The sequence below is a fragment of the Notothenia rossii genome (assembly GCF_949606895.1).
Source record: "Notothenia rossii genome assembly, chromosome: 5".
NCBI lineage: Eukaryota > Metazoa > Chordata > Actinopteri > Perciformes > Nototheniidae > Notothenia > Notothenia rossii.
In genome coordinates, this window is record NC_136903.1 from 73,318,910 (window position 1) to 73,340,985 (window position 22,076).

Here is a 22,076-nt window from a genome sequence, read left to right on the forward strand (position 1 = left end):
TTCTGTGTTAGGGAGAATGAATTCTAAGTAAGATGAGTCACCCTCTCCTCGGGCCCCTCCCAGGAGGATCACATGGATCACATAAATGACATGAATGAGGAAGTGGCTGTCCTCTCTGAGTCCTCTGCCATCTAGTGGCCACGAAGCATTTGGGTTGACTGTTCCTGCCTTTGCAGAATATTGCAGGAATTTGAACCCTCCTCTAAAATAAAGACATGCTGACTGTAAGATCTGAAAGGTTATGTTTATTAGTGTCATTCACAAATATTACACATTTTACACAATAGTTTGTGGTGGTGGACAGTAGCCTAACTACATTTACTCAAGTGCTGTTCTTACTTCACTGCATTACTTTTATTTGATAGCCTTAGTCATTCTGACAATTCAGATTAATTTAGCAGGTATTATCAAAGGTTAATAAACGACTTTGCAAGCTACTTGGCAGTATATATAGTAAATAAAGTAAAATATGCTTCTCCTTTACCAGCTGCAACAATAATGAACATATTCATACATCAATCATTATAACTTGTTATAATATATAATATCCTATACGACAATGTGCAGAACTGAACACAAATTCAGAAGTTTGTACTTGTAACAGAGTATTTCCAAAAATTGGGATCAATAAAGTACTATCTTATCTTATCTCTTATTATCTTCTACTTTTACTTGAGCATAAGTATATCATTTGTTCATTTGCGGAATAGTGAATTGTGATTATAAAAATAAAATCAATTGCTTTCTAAATATCAGCAGCTGTCTGAAGCCTCTAACAAACATCTACTATCATTTCAAAGAGGCCCAGTGTTTTCACACAGACTGAGCAAAGCCCACCCTGTTGTTTCCGATGTCGAAGGCGGTGTAGTACTGCCGCATGAACACCTCTCCCAGGATCCAGGTGCCGGCTCCAAACCCTGTGCTGCAGCCGGACGAAGACTGAGGAAAGAGGACATGATTCAACATCATCTTCATCACCTCAAGTATAAATACTGGAACAAACGTAAATCTGTCTAAATGCTTGTTTAAGAGATACAAACTGGTACAACTAACTAGTATTGTATACATAAAAGGTTTATGTTTGTGCTCCTTTGAGAACTGAGGTTACCTACTGTAACCCCAGCTTCTATGAGTAAATGGCGCAGCCCTCTAAGGCTATCGCTATTGGGTAATCCCCCTGCGCAGCACTGAAACACTTGTAGTCCACGCCCACCCTCAAGGAGGGCCCCACCCTCGGGCCTCCTTCCGGTATAAATAGGAAGGAGGCCCGGCAATCTGCTCCCATACCAAATAACTTTTCTTCAGCTATTCGTAGAGCCAGTGGGGCCCAGCTCTTAGAGGGCAACGCCATTTACTCATAGAAGCTGGGGTTACAGTAGGTAACCTCAGTTCTATTTCGTATATGGCTTCGCCCTCTAACGCTATTGGGTTAAGGGCGAAGCATGATGTAGTCTGCGCCCCACTGGGTCCGCCCGGCACTAGAAGCACAGACACACCTGTTAAATAACACCCCATGCCTGTTGTGCCAAGCGTAATGGTGGATCACCGTCCCTGGAACATAGCAAAACATGCCTATCTTCCCGACGGGGTGAAGGCTGGGAACAATACATACCGGCCGCTGTGAGAAAGTAGAGAGGAAGGTCCCACCTTGCGCAGCGATCATAGAGGGGGAACAGCAGCTCTCTGCGTGTCAGACAGGTAGGAGAGCGCCCAGCTGGATCCCTGACGTCACTCACTCTGACCAGGCACTCCGTACAAAGTGTGTCAGAGGAAAAAGGAAAATCCCTCCTATAAGAGGGGAAAAGGGCCGCTCTCCGCGCGCCGAGAGGCAGGAGAGAGGCGCACAGATTGCTCCCTGACGTCCCTCACTCCGACAGGACACCCAGTACAGGGTGTGTCAGAGAGGAATGGGAGACATCCCTCCAATAAAATTGAATAAACGAACAGGGGGAAGACCAAGATGCAGCCGTGCAAATATCTTCCACTCCACATTCCTCCGTGCAAAGCCGTGGAGGAGGAAATTCCTCTGGTGGAGTGCGCATTGATGTTCTCCGGGGGCTCCACCCCAGAGGAGACATATGCCTGTGACACAGCCTCACACAGCCTGTGTGACAGCCGCTGTGCAGACAGAGGTTGCCCGATCGAGCGCTCTCTATAGTGCACAAACAGGCGCTGAGAATGGCGCAAGGCAGCCGTGCGCGCCACATAGCAAGACAGCGCGCGCACAGGACAGAGGAGATTTAGAAAATAGCGGGGGTAAAAACCGCGCAAGACACTGTTCCTGGGATGACAGGAGTGTTTCTTGTATCCCATGGAACTGCTGGGGGGAGAGGCTTCTCTGTGAAGTGCCATAATGGTCTTCATGGTGACGAGCCACGCCATCGCCGCCGCTGCCCGTGAGGTAAAAAGTGCTGCGAGGGAGTTTCCACACGCTGCCTTTCACTCCGTCTCTCCTCATGAGGCGCGTACACGCCCAGGGGATGAAAGATGTGTGCATGCTGTCCACACGAGGCGTTATAACGGTGCTCGTGGTTATTATGCCGCGAGTTCTGCAGTTTATAAAGCAATACGTTAAAACAGCAGGCTTCTGCAGCGAATGAACCACCTCTGGAGTGTCCCCCTGTTGGAAGAGACTCAGGGGGATCATCACGTGACCAGCTGACGCCAACGCCAAGCAGCTGCGTCACGGAGAGGGCTGTGTGGGTTGTGACACGCCGGAGGAGAGCTGTCAGTTCCTCCCCTCCTGCTGCGAGAGTCGCGCTCTCATGCTGGCTGAGTTTAACTCCACTCCCAGATAAACGATTGTCTGAGAGGGAAGAGGACAGCTCTTCTTCCAATTTATTATGAAACCCAGGCTTTGACAGATGCGATACGAGATGTACCGTCTGTAAAGCGACTTCCTCCCTGGGGCGAGCCAGCAAATAGCAGGTCGTCCAGAGAAAAACCACACTCTCATCCCTCCTCTATGTAGTGGCTCCAGCCTTCTCTACACAAATACGAGGAGCCAGGAAATATCCGAACGGCAGACGATTGTCTGGTCTGATATTCCCTGAATGGAAAACGCAGGAATTTCCTGTGTTTCGGGATGATGGGTACGTGGAAGTATGCATCCTTCAGGTGGAAGTGAACCAGTCGTCCTGGTGAAAACATTCCAGCACCTGTTTGATCGTCAGCATGTGGAATACTGACAGATCGAGGATGTCTCATTCCCCCAGTCTTTTTCGGGATTAGAAAAATAACGGGAGTGAAAACCCCTGATTTTCCTCCCTTTGAGGAACCCTGGAAATATCCTCTTTCAACAGGAGTTCCAGCAGCTCGGATTGGAGCGCAAGACATAGCTTCTGGGAGGACAGGAGTGTTTCCTGTATCCCATTGAACTGTGGGGGGGGGGGGGAGAGGCGAACTGCAGGACGTATCCTCTGCTGATCAGCCTGCTCATCCATCTGTCCATCAGACACACGCGCTGCCACTCTGAGAAACACTAAGAGCGGGCGCACATGCTCGAGATGTTCTGTGGTCGTCATGGCAACGAGCCACGTCAGGGAGCCTCCACACGCTGCGTTTCACTCCGGCTCTCATCGTGAGTTGTGCACACGCTCAGGGGATGAATGGAGGTGTGTGCAGTGCTGTCCCCATGAGGCGTTATAACAGCGCTCATGGGTTTATTAAGGCCGTGTGTACGAGGCGTATCGCGGACAGAGGAATGCCGCGAGCTCTGTAGTTTATTAACCAACAGGTTAAAACCAGGCTTCTGCAGCGAGCCCTGCTGTCTACTAATCAACAAATTAGTGGCAGCCGGCTTAATTAGCGCGCTCTGACATTTATTAACCGACAGGTTAAAACCAGGCTCTAGCAACGAGCCCTGCTGGCTATTAACCGACAGGTTATAGGCAGCTGGTTTACACAGGGCGTGAGGCAACCCCAGGTGGGCTTGGACTGAACGGGCTGCGCGGGGGCCTCTACACGCTGCGTCTCACTCCGACTCTCATCATGAGGCGCGTACACGCTCAGGGGATGGATGGAGGTGTGTGCAGTGCTGCCCACATGAGGCGTTATAACGGCGCTCATGGGTTTATTATGACCGTGTGTAGGAGGCGTATCTCGGACAGAGGAATGCCGCGAGCTCTGCAGGTTATTAACCAAGGTTAAAACGGGCAGGCTTCTGCAGCGAGCCCTGCTGGTAATCAACAGATTAGTGGCAGCCGGCTTAATTAGCGAGCTCTGCAGTTAATTAACCGATAGGTTAAAACCAGCAGGCTTCTGCAGTGAGTCCTGGCGCCGTGGCGCTGCGGGCGCTTCCGCTGAGGGCACTCAGCCTGGAATACTGTTCATTCCCCCGTTCTGGCTTCTCTGTGATGTGCTGTAATGGTCGTCATGGTGACGAGCCACGCCATTGCCCTTGCCGCCGCTGCCCGTGAGGCGAAAGGGCTGCGAGGAAACCTCCACACGCTGCGTTTCACTCCGGCTGTCATCATAAGGCGTGTACACGCTCAGGGGATGAGTGGAGGTGTGTGCAGTGCTGTCCACATGAGGCGTTATACCGGCGCTCATGGGTTATTATGACCGTGTATAGGAGGCGTATCTCGGACAGAGGAATGCCGCGAGCTCTGCAGGTTTATTAACCGATAGGTTCAAACCAGCAGGCTTCTGCAGGGAGCTCTGCTGTCTACTTATTCAACAGATTAGTGGCAGCCGGCTTAATTACCGGCTCCGCTTCCTCGGAGGCTCTCGCGGAGCAGAACAGGAGCGGGGGAGCCTCACTCCCCTTTGACTCGCCGCCGGGAGACCCTGTCTCTGGGGTGGCGGGGGAGCGGAGTAGGGGATGGAGCCCCTGCAGCCGCCGGGGTGGTTGCTGTGGGCGTCTCTCCGCTTGCGGCCTCCTGTGGCCGGCGTGGATGCCGCGGCTGCTGCGGGCGTTGGTGCCGCTGTGGCAGCTCAGCCGACTGGAGCCAGCTGTACATGCTGGCGAATGCCGTCCACCTGTTCCGCGGCCGTCTTCAGGGACTCCACCATGGCGTGGAACTGGGGTCCGAACGTCCAGTTGCACTTTTCTGGCCGTCTCCGTAACAGACGCCGCCGCGCTGTGGTGACGGAGAGGGGGAAAGCATGTTCGGCCGCCAAGCTGGCACCCTGCTCCGACTCTGTCTCCCCCGTCTGGGGGAGAGGAGGGAGGGGAGAACCGAACAGTGAACCGTGGAGGGAGGCGGGGCAGGAGTTGCTTCGGACTCCTGCCCGGCACTCTGCCCCAGGGACACGAGGCCCCGTCCACGGGCTCGTAAGCCTGGACGGGCCAATCGTTCTCCTCGGCCACAGCAGCAAGAGTGTCCGCTCTCCGCTTCCTGTCGCCCGAGGGGAGACAAGCGCAGTGCATGCTACCTGCTGGTTTAGAGCCGCGTACGTGTGCTCTGACCCCCGGCAGGATTCGCATACTGCTTTTATCTCTGCAGGTCATAACTCATTATGAACCCAGAGCCACATGAGGGACAATCACGGACGCAGTTGTTGCTCATGATGATTCTCAATTGCTGTTCAGTAACTGTGCTGGTTTGCTGAAAAAAAGAGGGAGCAGATTGCCGGGCCTCCTTCCTATTTATACCGGAAGGAGGCCCGCGGGTGGGCGTGGACTACGAGTGTTTCAGTGCTGCGAGGGGGCGCAGGGGGATTACCCAATAGCGATAGCCTTAGAGGGCGAAGCCATATACGAAATAGAACCAGGGCAAACAAGTTATGTGCACCCCTGTTTATACTGTATGTTGCAACCAATGCATTTTGCGGCATGTACTTTATAGTTAGAACATTGTGCAGAGAGGTGTTATTGTCATTTAGCCTACCCTCATTGATGCAAATGGTTACACTAAATACATAAAAAAACTGTTAGTGAAATGCAATACAAAACTGAATTAAAGAAGTTGTATTAGACTGCATTACTTTAGCTAGCTGCAACAAGTCAATTGGTAACTGAATGTATACAAAAACAACACACATATATATTTGTTTGTTGTGGGTTAGCTATTACCTGTGTATAAATATATATTCCTAACCAATGTGTTTGCATGTTTAATGTGTCTTTATGTGACTCCTCTCTGTTACACAGCAAGCTGTGAGAAATCCCTTTGGCTGACGTTAAACAGGCTTTGTCTTTGAGCTTAGTCTGTAACTCATGAATAAGAAACCCTTCGCTCAACCACTTACTTCTGGAAACAACAACATCCAGAACCATAATCTATTTATCGTTCATGCTGATGGTAAAGAGTTATGGATTGCCTACAAGGCTGTAGCTGCAAGTATAAACTTATGTTATATAGATATTGATTCAGATGCCGTGGAGCTGTTTTTAAAAACATAATGGTTAGAATTTCTCATGTGGGGGTTCAGATCAATCCAAAGAGCTAAAAAGACACATGAAGTTATAATGGAGTGGATATGCATTAGATTAAATCATTTTCTGTAAAACTGGCAACCCAGAAGTTGTCCATATTATAAATGAATTATTAAACTCTATAAAGCAACATTTCTCCTAACAATGTACTTATTGTAAGTCGCTTTGGATAAAAGCGTCAGCTAAATGCAATGTAATGTAACAGTGGCTTATATTATGAGTTATTAACTTTCATAAAGCCATAACCTTTAACTATAAATCTTTATGTTTGCATTACAAAGAAGTAATATAGTACTCAAAACACAAACCTGTATTACGTAGGCTGATGGAGGAAGAGCAAAGTAGTAGCCGTTTATGTTGAAAATAATTTCTGGCAAGCTATTCGTGTTCCTGCAGCTCACAGAAGCCTAAGAGACAGATTAACAAAATGTTACCTTTTAAAACTCAAAGCCATTAACTTAACATATTTCATATAATGCAAAAATGATTACAACACTCACTTCACCAAACTGATTTGTGGAGGCTCCCAGCCAGCCGTTGATGTTGTTAATTTCTTTGCTTGGGCCGATGATGTAAGAAGTCCCAGAGTCCACTACTGCTTCACAACCTCCAGAGCAGGCCACAGTGTTCCCATTGATGGTGATGCTGCAACACAAAGGAAGTGTCATTAAAAAAAGAAGACGACCTCTGAATGATGTCAACTGTGAAGTGGCTATATGTTTAAAACACAGCATGGACATTTCAACTTGAAAAGGAAACTACCTTTGTATCTGGATGTTCCAATAGTTAGTGGCTCCGTACAGGGGGATCCAGTTTAGGGTTCCAGAGTAATAGCTGCTATCTGTTCCTCCCAGAAAAAGCATACTGCCCTCTAGAGAACTGGAGGAACAGAGATTTGAATAACAAAAAATGAGACAAAGTAAGTTGTTTTACAGCGCTATTCCTCTGTGGGTCTCAAACACGCCTCACCTGCTCAGGTACATGGAGAACATATTTTGGGGGATTTTGCCCTGGTTCCACATGTTGTAAAAAATAGGTGTGCCTCCCTCGTCTGACAAGCCAGGGAAGGCCAGACCAAGAATCCCATCCCAGGGAACATAGTCAAGGAATTCCGCCTCTTCGTCAGCGAGGCCAACGATCTGGTGCTCCACGTAGAGGTCGCCTACCTGATTAGGAAGTGCAAATATTCAAATGTTATAGGAAACTGATCAAATTCTGCATGGTATACACAGGTGTGTCTCAGCAGCATTTGTGGAAGAAGAATTAGGATTATAACCTAAGTACCTGTATATTAATGTAAAACTTCAAGTACAAGTTGCGATGTAAATGATATCGAGTATCAGTATCACATCCGAGGCATAAGTAACATTACATGGTTAGTACTGAGTGTTCATGATTATTCTACTTATAGTTGGGTTATCTCCAGCGGTTCCCTGGGCTAAACATTTTGGAAATCACAGGTGTAAACATAATTTTGTAAATTATGAATCTGGAAAGTAACTAGTAATTTTAGCTTTCAACTAGAGTACAGTATTTCCCTCTGAAATGTAGTACTTAGTTACTTTCTACCACTTGTCAACAGTTGGTAAAGGATGCAGTGTGAATGTTAACTCCTCACCTTTACGATATCATATCCTGTGGTTCCTGATGCATATCCGCTGATGTACGATATGCGGAACGTATTTGTGCCGGCCTCAAAAGTGGAGGACGCCGAGCTGCTGAACATTACATGATTGCCTAACAACAGAGAGGCAAAGAGAAACACATAAAGTGTTGCTTCATCATACACAAAGACATGAAAGACTTTAGAGATCAGATTTACTGTCAATTCAGAATTACAGCAAGAACTAAGGATGCAACTAACAACTATTTTCTTATCAATAAATCACACTGCCAATCTTTGGGTGGCTGTTTGACATCCAGGATCCTCACTTTGTTAAATGAAGCTGCCACACTCTTCACACTCACCACAGGCGGAGCTGTTGCAGCTTGTGGAGGGAACCCAGAAGTCGGAGGAGCCGGTGTCAAAGAGGAATTTAAAGAGCTGAGGAGGGGTCCCGATGCCAATCTCTCCATAGTATGTAGTCTTTTCCCAAAATGAGATCATTAAGTCAGTTCATGTGTTTCATGACTGCACAGGGCAGTGTATGCAAGTGTTAAAAGATCCAAGATTCAAGAGTCATACTGTAGACAAAGGCGGTATTGTCATATGCCCCATACAGTATCTACAGAAAAGTCATTCACAGGCTCCTTCTAAAGTGCAACATATAACATACTTAAGCGTAAAAACAAAGAATAGTGCAAAGACAAAAAGAAATACAATAGTGCAAGAGAATGGTGCAAGTGAAATGAGTAAACTACATACATGTAAAATACAGTAAGATGTCAAATGAAGTCTATGTACACCAGAATAAAACATGTTGCTTACATCAGGGTCAAAGGTCAATGGCAGCACAGTCTGCTCGACCCTTGGGAGAAACTTAGCTGCCGGGTTGTATGGAAACTTCTTCCTGTACTCCTGGAACAGGCCTCTCTCGTCCAGCTGTTGCCGGGCAGACTTCCCTCTCTTCAGGGGAATCCTGAGCAGGAAGATTAACAGTTATCCGGAAACACACTCACCAACACGTCGCGAGGATAGGTCAGACCTCATAACTTATCCTAAAAAGGAGTTTCCACCTTGGATTGATTTAGGGAGGGAGAACAGGAAAATAAACGACAGTGTTTTTGAAAAAGTCAAGAGCTTGTCTCAGAGGAGGCTGGTTATTAACGGTTGGATTTAAATGACCATATTATACAGAGCACTTTACAGACACAAAGACAGCTATTAGTGCAGGCAGTGGTAACTAAAACATTGAATTGAGTACAATGTGAGGTTCTTGTACTTGACACGAGTTTACATTTAATGCTTCTTCCACTGCAATGCATATCTGAGGCAACTATTGTATCATTTACTGCATTGCATGTTTTTGATTAAATTCAGGGAAGCAAACTCTATACTTCTCCATTCTTTTCGGTGATTTCATTTTTTTTTTTGTGACATTTTAGCAAATGTAGCTCTTTGCCTTTTTTTGTGTTTTATTTTTTTTAAAACATAGTATTTCTACAATGTGGCACTGCTACTTTTACTTTGTTGCATGCAGGTGCATATGTTACTAATTCAGTTACTAAACCAGCAAATATTACACATTTAATAATATTTCAGTGGTTGATGCTGACAAGTTTTGCTTGCACTTTATCAAAAATAATTTAGGTAGAACTGATGTTATTTAAAACATCTGAAACTCTTCAACCTTTTTGAAGAACACATACGGTCATATTTGACTTCAAATAGGACAAAAATAATCTACCATTAGAATAAAATCAGGATCAAGATGATGCACTGTGTTCTAGAAAATAAATAAAAAATGAAAGTCTCAAAATGCAAAGCTTAACCTGATTTCATTATTTGAAAAAAAAACATTTCAAATATTTAAAAAGATTAAAACAGAATTTAGGCAAACAGTGTGTCAAAAAATATTTGTTCTTTGTACAATAAGTTGTTGTGTGTTCTTTATCTTACCTGAGAACTCCCTGCGAGACGGCCAAGAAGGCCAGCAACACAAATGCAGACTTCATTATTTCTAAATGTTCCCGATGTAGATCTCCCAGGTCTTTATATAGAGGTCAAAACTAGTGTTAACTCCTCCTTTTTACAGTAACACTTCATACAGGTGAACTGATAAGGAAACCACTTTACAGAGCGTCAGATGCATAAATTCAGATAAAGGAATGAATGGGAAATGACTGCGTTTTCCGTAATGCGCCATAATTTATCTTACTCAGTTCTTTATTCAAAGTTAACTTTAGAAATCAGCATTCAAAATCAACACAGAACTGTTTTGATATGTGTTTGAATACAAATCGCTGTACAATGAGTTCCACCCTTTCAATTGTCTGTTCCTGTTAATAATTAATCAAAATGAACTCAATGGTGAAAACAATGTATCGGGCCTCAAACCATAAAACATTTCAAATGACTATACAAATAGTAAATGATATGACATGTTTTGTAATTGTAAAAGAATTACATTGAAAAAGTTAAAGATGAAAACCTGTATCTTTGTACCAATAATCTTCACTGATTAACAAAGACCCATAGCTTTATATTTTATTTAATATTCCATTCCTTACACAATTAATGTAAATAAGATCCTGCTTTATATTGTGTTAACTTAAAATGGTTTTATTGTCAGAGTTTATAGAAGTTCCATCTTCACGGTCTACTGTATATTTTAATGCCGTTTCATTTCTATTTTGAGATGTTTACATTTCAGGATTGTTTATTTCTACTCATGAATGAGCGATCACTTGTTTTGTTTTTCATGCTTCTGCAATGCAAAAAAATACCAATTTGGGATGAATAAAGTACATCTTATCTTATCTGATTTGGAAGGAATGATGTGAAGTCCAGTTCTGAGTTTTAGGGAAATTATATAACCTATTAAAGAGAAAATATCTTCTGTGTCACAATCTGAGGTTGCCACGGACAACATCACGTTCACTTTAGCAGTAAGATTATAAGAGGTGAGAGAGGGGTGAGGTTTGACCTTTCCCAGACTCCTCTGAATGACTCTCTGTTGACTGTTCTCATCTATTGTGTGTACCTTTAGAAAGAAATGTAAAGTAGAATTGACTACTTTAAAGGTCCCTCTGTTTCATAAAATAATGCCCTGTCACATTAAGGGGTGTTCTAAGTATTAATGGCTTTTACAAGATAAAGAGTAAATGCAAACGTTATTGACATTAGTGACATTTCCCACAATAACATTATCACCTGTCAAGCGTAAATCAACTGGATAAGCTTATCGTATTATTTATTTAAAAAACCCTGATAGCGTATTGTTTCTCCCTCTGTGAGTTCAGGAAGTTTAACATGCCAACATCTCACCCTGCCCTCTAGAGGAGCAGCAGTCTAAAGACCAGATCAGACAACTCACACTCAATAAATAAAACACAACATCAGAATAGGTTTAGAACAAGAGCTGCTTTTATTTAAGCACAAACAAATGCAATGTAGATTATTCATATAGAATACTAAGAATTAATGAAAAACAAATGTTAAATATACTCACCAAGGCATGGCTTCTGTGGTCTGATGAAATCCTCATGACTTCAGATTCACAACAGCGGAGTTCATTCAAAGGGACGACTACTGAAAAGAAGTTGTCTTTCCTCCAGGCTGAGTGGACAACCTGCAATACTCTCTAGTTATGACAGGCACATTACATTTTAAAATTAAATCTGTAAAGAACACACCATACTGTCAACAATAACAATCATCTCTGGGTTGGCCTCATTTTTAGAAGTACAATGCACCGCTGTTTATCAGACAGTACATTTTTTTTTATTGGAACACAAAATAACACAATATGTTTGATTTGTTTATAATGTTGACTAAAACTTAATTGTAATTCATATAGAGTAAAAAAAATAGGTTTAGGTTTGTTTTAAACTATTTTACTGTATTGACAGCTTCCTGTCACATGCAGGTTTCTTATCTAAAATACAGGAAACCAGGACTGATCATTTTCGTTTATTACATGTTGATTTTTTTTTCCGATTATGAGATGGTTGTGGTTCGGTCCCTCAAATGTCAGAAAATGTAAAAAAAAAAAAAAACATGTTGGCCATTGTTTCCAAAAGCCAAAGAAGATGACTCAAATGGTTTTGTTCCTTAAGTATAACTAAAAAAGATTTACGGTCAAAGAGGAGTAAAGAAACTTTTAAAAAGCTGAAGAAAGAAATACTTAAACTTATATCATTTATTTACATATCTGACTTACTACTACTGCCAAATGTGATGTCCTCAAATAACGCGCATGGTTTTTTTCCTTAAGTAAAGAATATCCAGTTTTCAGTCATAGAGTAAAGAATCCAGAGAATATTCTCATTTAAGAAGCTGGAGGGGGAAAATATAATTCCTATTACTTGAAAAATGACATGGATGTCACTAATTGTAAAGTCATATAAGCAAGTCATGCATTAACTGCCCTTTATTGCCTGATTGATCTTGACTCCAGTGCCACATTTACTGTGCCACGCTCATGTGGAATAAACCTACTTTAACTACTTATATTACCATCCTAACATATAGAATATAAATAATTGCACTTATAGCGAGTATTTACATATATTGAGTAACCACTACTGACAGGATGAATAATACTGCTTTTATAATGTCAGATTAAGACACCGCCTGTTGAACATCGTAACCAGTGATGACTCAGTTAGGATTATAGTTCACTAAAGCTTCTGTTGAGAAAGCTCCAATATTATTTATTAATACATTTAAATAAACTAGCTAAGATATCAGTCCAAAGAAAGGCACATGGGTTGGATAAAGTAAAAACAGATTGATCTTTTAAGAAATATTCCATGAATCATCTTATATGTCTTCCTGGTTGACTGATGGCAGGTTCCTAATGTTTGGTAAGTGACATTTACCTCCATGTTGCTTTACAGGAGCTTTCTTGTAGTGATTCAATGGGATAACATGACTCCGTGTGAAACTCAGTTAACTACAGAAACTACCATTTTTGTTTAGCAAACATACATTTGACCAAAACTTCTGTAATTGAACCTCTTTGACCTAACTCACCTCCTTTTATCAAAGTCCAGAGCTCAAGCTGTCAAAAGGAGCCAGTTAAATGTGTGTTTAGTTGGGACTTATCACCTCAAACAACTGGGCAAATAAACTGTATCACGTGGTTTTTTTTGCTGGCATGTGACTTTCTTGAAATTATATTTTGCTATCATTTCCCATGAGCATTTATAAATCCTGACTTTTGCTGGTGCGTTTTTTTTACCAGCACTAACATTATTTGTAATTTGACAAATGGAAAAGTGTCAGAATAATCAGCGAACAAGTAAGTAGACCTGACTGACGGGATATTTGCTAAAAAAAAACAACTATAAAAATAAAAAAAACTATATATTAAAAAACTATAAACTAACACCTGAAAAATTTGAAAATGTTTTTTGTTTGTTTTTCAAATGGGATGGACAGCATCAACTCAGGTCAATTATTTTCTGTATGTTTTTGGTTATAGCTATTAAATAGGGTAGTGTGTGTTGCAGTCGTCTTACAAATTGAATACGTACCTGGTTCAGTGGTTTGGGTCATCTTGATACTTTACCTGTGGATTAGGAGCAGCCAGAGGACAGGGAGACTCGAACCCTCCACAGGAAACCATGACTCTGCGGTGGGGGGGTGTGGACACTTGTCACTCGTCGTCTTTGTTTGGCGATGAAGCGGCGATGAAGCAGCAACAGCACCGTCTTGATGATAAACATCCTGACTCAATGACAGCAGGATACTCTTCACTTTGCTTTCATATGCAGTTAAAAGAGTGTGTAAATCACATCAATATCTCAACTAAAGATTAGGATTCCCTGCACAGGCAATCTGTTCTCTTCTGTCGTGTTTCCTCTCCATTTTAAAAGGCCAATAAAAGCGGATGCTGCGTCACTGTCTCCACCTTTCCTCCGACTCGGGATGAGACACATTTTGAAGTCTGGCCCTAGCACAGAGATCTTCTTCAAAACTCCAATGCAAGAACAACAAGCAACTACACAAATGAACTCTGCTCCTCTCTCGAGCGGCTGCAGGCGCCGAAACAACCCTCTGGATGCTGGAGCCAGGTGAGAGAGAAGGCCGGGGGCCGCGGTGCTTCCTCTGGGGGGGGGGGCGGGGGGGCCGGCCGGCAGACGCACCACCAGCTGATTCTGGCAAAACGTGGACAGATGATTCTCAGCCACACCTCGGGGACACAGTGACTCTAAATTTGCCTTTGCTGAGGGACTGCCGAAAGTATTCTAGTTTGGGCGAATTTCAATTTGAATCACGCTCCTCACAAATGATGATCAACCAAATGAAACACAGAACCTCCCATTGATTCTCACACTTCCTCTCCTTTCTGCAGGGAAGGCTCCTGCTGTCAAAGTGATAAAGCCTTCAGAGTTTGAAAGACAATTCCAAGAACAGAAAAGGTCACAAAAGTTGTCTTCCGAGGCACTCGTGTTTCCCACGTAAGAGCAAATTTATTGAGACAAAATCTATCGAGTGCATGTCGCACTGTGACAGTTAGGTATACTTCTTAGGCCCATGAGCACTGATGTTCTCCATTTCTCTCTCCAGATATCCTGAGTATACAGCACAAATCATTTCTCCTTTTGAAACAGTATTTATATCAAAGCATAAAAAACAATCATTCAAAGTCCGTTCAGAGGAAGGCCGTGAGATCAGCCTCATTCCTTCAGAAGTCCTTTGATAGCGGAGCAATGATTTATACTTTTAGACTCCTGATCAGTCATTCGAAATGTGAAGGGCATACATAGAGCGCTTCATTTATAGGTTACATTAATCTTTTTTAAACAGTACATGCTTTGCTGGGGTAGTATATGTAATTAGTGGATAATAAAAAAGTGACAAATGTATTAACCAATGACTGTTTAACCAAATTAAAGGGTGGCAATTACAGTACAATATAAAAAGGGTGGACACAAACACAACCCTGTCTAATCTGCCACTCAAAGAACTCATGCACAACACATAGCTGTGCACAGCTGGCCACATGGGGGGTGTGTGGAGACTCCACAATAATAATATTTAGAGCTGAAAGGATCAGTTAATTGTATTTAAACTACATTATGATATATTTGACGGTTCATAGGAACATCAAAGCTACCTGAAGATCATCACTGTTATTACATGGATTCTTTCCCCCACTCTTCTTTTGTTTTATTGACCGAATAATTGTTGAATTAATGATAAAACAAACCAGTAAATTAATAAAAACTTAAAATAATTAGTTTCAGCTCTAAATATTAACATAAAAACTTTTCAAAAACCTTGAGGTCAGAACTAAAGACAGAGCTTAACGTCGGCTCTAACCTCATTTGAAGTCGCTTTATGAAGGCAGTACTTTGCATTTGAACTGTTTAGCTACACTATGATGTAAAGGTGTCCACCACTACATACTTACAAAACATAAGCATGAACCTGAACCTTGTAATGACACATTCACCTCCAGATGTGGCTTCAAAGGACAACTGAAGTTTAATGTGATCTATTATACTTGAATCCTTAATGTTTAACACCATTGTTGGAAGCTTAAAGCAGGAGGGGCCAAATGTGACAGAAATAGAAAAGCTGTTATAAATGAAAATGTGAATCAAATGTTTACTTTGTCAGAAAGAAAATACAGATGCACATCTGGAATCTGCCTATGAATCAGTAAGCTTTAGAGCAAGTAGATATATATCTTAGATCTTCTGTACATGACTTTGATTTCATTCTTTCATAGACTGGCTGTACAAACATTAGAGCACTACAAACATGTTGACACTGGCTAAATCTATGCCGAGTACACATCAAATGAAAGCACTATTCTTTGTTTTGAATCTTAAATTATCTTTTGTTATAGGCAGGCATTGTATCAAAGAATATAAAGGACTTGTGTTTCTCTTTAAATGATATAAGGCAACATATAGTATTGATTCACTGAACTGTAGCTTGCTTTGAATTACTTGAAGCAAAGTACCTTTCAAGTCAAACACATCTGAAAACTAAATAGCAGAAAGCAGTGTGTCACATTTATCAAAATGTATTCAATGCCATGTGACTTTGATTTTCATAAAACTTCAACAAGTAAACTGATCCCTATCATTTCCTCCTCTTTCATTATTATTTCTACCTGTTTTTACAACCCACAATTGAACAGTTCATGAGCGTGAAAAGGAACATTTAGACATTTTGTTTTCAGGACGCTCCTCTGATAATGACCATCACCATGTAATCGTCCTCTGATTTGGCAAAGGCTAGAGCAGAGGCATCCACGAACTGCTTTGAGAACTCACATGGGGGGAAAGCGTGAAGAACTCCTGCGTGGTCCTTGTCACGGCCCCCCCCCACAGGGAGGCTGATGATGCCGGCCGCCTCCTTCTGCTTCAGGTAGGACACCAGGTTCTTCAGGGGTCTCTCCGCGCTGCTGGCGTCCTGAGTCGCTCCCTCCTCAGACTTCCCGGGCACGGCCATGAGGATGGCGTATCCGCTGGAGCCGGCGGCCTTGATGCGGCGAGACACTTCATCCAGTTTGGGCTGGTCGAGGCGCAGGCGCTGGCTGATCTTCAGCTGGGACGCTGCACTCCCTGCAGAGCCCGGCAGCAGCAGGCTGGACGCCACCGCCATGTCCCCCTCCAGCAGGTGCAGGGATGTGGGGAAGCTGCTGTTCTTCAGCAGGAGGACGCCCTGCCAGACCTGACTCAGCTTCTGTCCTGCAGCTGGGGGCTTAGACTGCTGACCAGATTTGGAGGAAGGATGTTCCTCCTTCCTCGCTGTGTCGCTGGCTTTGAGTTTGCGGTCCTTCTCGGAGCCCGGGGCTGCTGGGCTCAGGGTTTTTCTTCTCTTGTCTCCAAAGGCAGTGTTCTGGCGATCTCGGACAGGGGACGTTCTGCCAGAGCGAGACAGGCGTTCGGGATCACTGGCGCGCCCCCCGTCCCGGCTGTTTCCTCCGGGGCTGCGCTCTAATGACTTGCCATGGCGGCGCAGACCAAAGTTACTGTTGTCAGGTGACGTATCCAGTCGGCGTTTGCGGCTAAGATCTCTGCCTTGTAGCTCCCGCTCACGATCTATTGACCAGGGCTCATGGGGACGCCTGTCCATGCGACCAATGGGGTCAAAGCCTGCTCCCCGCATCCTGTCGGGCACACCCATGCCCGGCCATTCAGCGCTGGTGAACAAGTCCCTGTCTCTGAAGCGACCAGGAAGTGGAGGAGACCTCTCCCTCAACCTCACCGGGTCTGACAGGCGGTGGGCAAAAGGCTCAGGAACAAAGTCATAGTGTGGCAGTGGGAGGGGGAGCTGCACATACTGCTGCTGCTGGTAGCGGTGCTCTGTGTCTGCGAAATCCACCCTGAGTCTCCTGTCAGGACCCCCGAGAGGGAAGCCTCTCATGTGAGTACATGCAGCCTGAGCAGCATCCAAACTTTCATACTGGATGTAAGCCCACACCTCTCCCTTCCTGTAGTCTATAGTTCTGATGGTGCCAAAGCGGTCAAACTCCTTGGCCAGTGCAGCAAGTGAAACCCAGGGTCCAAGGCCCCCCACCCAAAGCCTGGTCGTGGGTGTGGGTTTACCATAGCCTATCTTTATTGGGTTGTGGCCCACCACTTTCCCTGACATTGCGACTTTGGCACGGTGAGCCATGTCCAGATTCTCAAACTTCATGAACCCATAGGTGTTGCACTGGTCTCTCACTGCCCGCTTTATGTCCACCTCTGTGATCACCCCGAACCTGTCAAACGCCCTCCTCAGGTCGCTCTCTGTCACACTGACGTCCAGATTACCCAGAAACAAAGTCCTGTTGGCCCTCTGGTCATCCTCAGGGGTCATCAGGTCCTCCTCACGGAAAACAGCACATTCAGGGATGAACGGGGGTCTATTCCTGGCATCATATACGGAAAAGTCTCTCTCCCTTTCCAGCTCTCTTATGTGAGGTGGAGGAGGAGGGGGGGGAGGAGGAGGAGGGGGGAGACGGCCCAGAGCCAGCTGCTGTAATCGGTAGTCTCTGTACCCCATGCCAGTGGGGGACAGGGGCCTCTGAGAGTGGAGATGTCTATGTCCTGGAGGGAAATTGTCTTTAGAAACAGGGGAGCGGCTCCGGAGTCTGTTGGTGTAAACTGTCTCTATCTTCAGAGGTCGGTCGTATAGCACCAGCTTGCCGCGGGCGTGTTTAGCCGACCTGGCGTCATCTGGCCTCCTGAAGTTTACATATGCCACCCGGTTCTCGTTTTCTCGACTGATTTTAACACTCACGTCTCCAAACCTCTTAAACTCGTGAAACAGCCCATCTTCTATCTCCTCGTCGTTCAGCTGGTTGCCCAGTTCACTTATTTTGAGAGTCTTGTACTCATTTTCTGGGGTAGACGGAGGCCGCAGGTCGCTGCGTGAACCGGACCTGGATGTTTCCGCCTCGATGTCAGCGCCTCCATACGGCTTGTTCGCAGGAACTACTCCATAGTCGTAGCCGCTGCCGCTCCGACTGGATGGATTGTGTCCGTCTGAATCCCTCATGTCTCTTTTCTCACCGTGTAAGTTCCTCCTGGATGAAGCTCCGCTTTGAGATGAGCCGTTGTTGCTGCCAGCCGTCGACAGGGCTCCGGTCTTCTTGCTTCCTCCTCGGTCTCTGCAGTCATCTGGCGCCCGGGAGCGTTTCTTCACCGGAGACCGCTCTTTCCCCTTCATTTCAGAAAGTCGATGTCTGCCGTCTTCACACAACAATCTGTTTAACTCCAAGCCACTAAATTAGAGCTGAACTCTCTTAACTTTAACGCGGTTTTGCACAACACTCTCATGCGAGCGACACAACCGCCATGTTGGACTACTACTTGCACTACTGTACAGGAAGTCCCGCCTTACACGTCACTAGAGGAATGTGATTGGCTGAGCGGGCTGTCGGTCATGTGCTCAGGGTGCGGGTGCGGCCCTGCTGTGGGGTCAGAGTACACGATAAGCTGATCTGAAAATGATAATTATTGTGACTAGAGTAGCACGAAAAGAGGAGAACACGGAAGTCTGTGTTTCACATAAATATAATCTTAGTCTTGAATAAATTATACTAACCTATTTGCACCCAAATACTATGTTGTTCTGATTGGTCTAAATCTGTTGTATTGTGTAACATCAGCTTGCAAGTTTAAGATCATCAAGATATGCCCAAATACTTAATGTTGTATGCTACGAGGAACTCCCTTTTGAAAAAGCCTAGAGAACATTTCCAAAACAAACCAAAACATATTTTCAACTTCTCAATTATACAAAAAGACAGTATACGTTTATTTAGCTTTCATAACCACAACACAACATAGTTACAATTGTATACAATCGTATAGCAAAGCATTTGTACAGGCTGCATGGTGACCTTGATGTAAGGACACCGACAGAGTAATTAATACTTGGTAGAAAAAACATCACTTCATTTACAGTGGAGGAGGGGCGTTGCTGGGATGAACCAGCTGTTTGCATTTGCAATGCCAGGGACTTGACAAGCTGTGTTTAAGTAAAATAAATGCATATATAGTGTGTCTGAGCTGGATAGAATAAGATAGATGATACAAAAAGTAATCACTGTACTTTATCTGCAGTATTTATTCGCAACGCTGAGCATATGTGTGTAAATTCACTTGTGCAATAATCAAACACGTAATCTATATTGCACAATTTAAAATACAGAAACAAATTTCATGCTATTTCTTTTTTTGTTCAACATATCATTCATTTAGATAATTGATCTGTATGTGTTAACCACCATCAGTGTACCTCTTCTGTTGATGCATGGATATTACTTTATATTCTGTCTTATTTGTAATTAATTTGTTTTGCTAGGTCACCATTGAAATAGAGATTTATCTCAATTGAGTCTGGTTGAATAAAGTTTATATCACATGTACACCAGCAGGAGGCAGAGAAGCTCCTCGTAACAACCAGGTTTGGTTTGGTTTATCTGTGAAACACAAAGGGAAAACACTTACTATCTGGACTGGCTACAGACTTCAGTTTCCTGATTATTGATTGAAACTCTCCTCGGGGGCTGAGAGGCAGTGGAGTAAAACAGTTAACTTAGAAACCTGCAGAGCGTCTGTATGTCCAGTCTGCACCCTGGATGTAAACATGTCCCATCATTGAATAAAGCATGAAGAAACCACTAATGAAACCTAAATTGCAAGATTAAAAAACAAACCAAACCTGCTCAGTTTAACTTTAACTATTTTGTCTAAACAAGTTATTATTTTAACATTGATACATTGTATTGCACTGTTGATGTTCTGCTTCTCTATATTGTCTGAAATAATTAAGATCATTACTCAATACCATTGAGTCACATGTTGAACAACCCCTCAGATCAGTTTGAATTAAATTAGTTTAAGAGTTGATGTTGAGTTTCTTTAGGTTCAAGAAAATCTATTAGAAAAAGATCATTTAGATCATGTTACTGTAAAAGTACGATCCAATCCAATCCAACTTTATTTCTATAGCACAGCAGAGTTGACCAAAGTGCTGTACATCAATTGATATAATATATATATATATATATATATATAAACAGATAGGACATAAAACACAGGACAATAAATCCATACTAAAAGCCTTATAGACTGAAAACTCTAATATGTGACGTAAAAACAACATAAAACCCCAATTTAAAAGCACAGACTGACATGTCTTATAGGTGGTCTGCAAACGCACGGGAGAATAACTGGGTCTTCAAACGGGATTTAGAAACAGGCAAATCGTACCACAGCCTGGGAGCTGCTCCAGCAAAGGCCCTGTCTCCCCGCTGTTTCAACCTCGACCTCGGGACCACATGGAGGAATCTGTCAGTAGACGTCAGTGACTGGAGGATGTATACGTTTTGATAAGGATGGCAGCTGTCATTGACAGGCCATCTATTTTTGAGTAAGGGGCACGTAAAATAATAACTCCTTCTCCCTGCTCCTTTCCATGATGGGCTGTTTAAACTGCTCAAAGACACGCAGGATTACAGCCTGCAGGGCAACAGGGGAGAGAGATGGCATCCAATTATGAGGCCATGTTGCTAGAAAAGCTGACAATTCAGAAACGTTTGTTACGCTTTGTGCAAAAGAGTACACACACCCAAGAAGGCAACTGCTTTTTCGATTAACTTTTCCATTACTTTATGTGAGATTGCTTAGATTTTGAATTAGGTTGTGAAAAACTAAACATCTCTCTCTGTTTTCCCTGGCTATTTAAAAAAAAAAAATCAAGTCTACTCTTCCAAATTAAAATGTATAAAAGACAAACATGAATATCCTTATAATTTTACAAAAAATAATTTACTGTAATCACTATTTTTAAATTGTATCATATTTATTTAAATGTATTGCTCCGACAATGCTTACTGTACATGTAGTTTGCTTTGCTGCAGGGGCATTTTACTAAGATTATGTTGTTCAAAAATGGGGACAGAAGCTTTGCCCTCGACCCATGTGAGCTGGACCGGCCCCTGTTTGAGAGACCATCTGGTGAAGTTCTTCTGTAGACTGTCACATGTTCCTGTGCAGGCCCAGCAAGGCAATCTGCCACCCAGTATAATATTGGTTTAAGTGTAGAAATGTGTTCATGCTTTAAATCTCTTCTTAACATCCAGGTCAGTTGTCTGTCCTCAAACCAAAACATTCATCAATCACTGTGTCAACTAAATAGTGCTTACATTTAAAAAGGTGGTGCTGACATGCTGCGTGTTCACACCAGATAACAAACAGGAAGAAAACCTATACACAGACATGCTTTTGTTAAATATTTAAAGTAAGATACATGCCAAATTCACTAAGGCCTGTAATATGACTTCACTGCAATATGAAACCTTCATTATACTGCAACAGATAGGTGTTTCATATGATAGTAACCATGAAAAACAGAAAGGGATGCAATGACTTTTGTAAATGAACTGTCAGAGGGGAAATCTGCAAAGGATTAGTGAGGGGGAAAAACAGTTTTTAATGAGTTTCTATTTTTGTTCATTGCATTAAGATGAACAGCCTGACCCACTGCTGGCGTTCATGAGAGACAGACAGATGCTGAGTAACAGATCTGTCTGAGCATTTCTGCACAACAACCAAAAGACAACTGATCCCGCTC

General features: G+C 43.4%; 2 protein-coding genes across 3 annotated transcripts; both read right to left on the reverse strand.

The window, feature by feature from the left end:
* Nucleotides 1-225: 225 nt before the first annotated feature.
* Nucleotides 226-13,315, reverse strand: LOC307040511 (pepsin A-like). Of its 2 annotated transcripts, none has more exons than XM_079683402.1 (9): nucleotides 11,491-13,315; nucleotides 8,808-8,958; nucleotides 8,348-8,465; nucleotides 7,998-8,116; nucleotides 7,349-7,545; nucleotides 7,142-7,258; nucleotides 6,880-7,024; nucleotides 6,688-6,786; nucleotides 226-939 (listed from the first exon to the last, which is right to left on the reverse strand). In XM_079683402.1, the coding sequence occupies exons 1-9, from the start codon at nucleotides 11,496-11,498 to the stop codon at nucleotides 814-816; spliced, it is 1,080 nt and encodes a 359-aa protein (XP_079539528.1). In that variant the 5' UTR covers nucleotides 11,499-13,315; the 3' UTR covers nucleotides 226-813. The 2 variants fall into 2 exon arrangements, with proteins under 2 accessions (XP_079539528.1, XP_079539527.1); XM_079683401.1 differs by lacking the exon at nucleotides 11,491-13,315 and adding an exon at nucleotides 9,939-11,259.
* Nucleotides 13,316-14,417: 1,102 nt separating this feature from the next.
* LOC307040509 (RNA-binding protein 15-like) lies at nucleotides 14,418-19,616 on the reverse strand. Its single transcript, XM_079683399.1, has one exon. The coding sequence runs from the start codon at nucleotides 18,660-18,662 to the stop codon at nucleotides 16,179-16,181; it is 2,484 nt and encodes an 827-aa protein (XP_079539525.1). The 5' UTR covers nucleotides 18,663-19,616; the 3' UTR covers nucleotides 14,418-16,178.
* Nucleotides 19,617-22,076: the final 2,460 nt, after the last annotated feature.

What these genes read in the sequence shown, in the direction of transcription:
- LOC307040511 (XM_079683401.1), bottom strand. Translation starts at nt 9,994, where the DNA reads ATGAAGTCTGCATTTGTGTTGCTGGCCTTCTTGGCCGTCTCGCAGGGA. An exon ending in GTCTCGCAGGGAGTTCTCAG is followed by an intron (nt 8,959 to 9,938) that starts GTAAGATAAAGA and finishes CTTCCTGCTCAG; the next exon opens with GATTCCCCTGAAGAGAGGGA. An exon ending in CATCAGCCTACGTAATACAG is followed by an intron (nt 940 to 6,687) that starts GTTTGTGTTTTG and finishes CTCTTTCCTCAG; the next exon opens with TCTTCGTCCGGCTGCAGCAC.
- LOC307040509 (XM_079683399.1), bottom strand. Translation starts at nt 18,662, where the DNA reads ATGAAGGGGAAAGAGCGGTCTCCGGTGAAGAAACGCTCCCGGGCGCCA.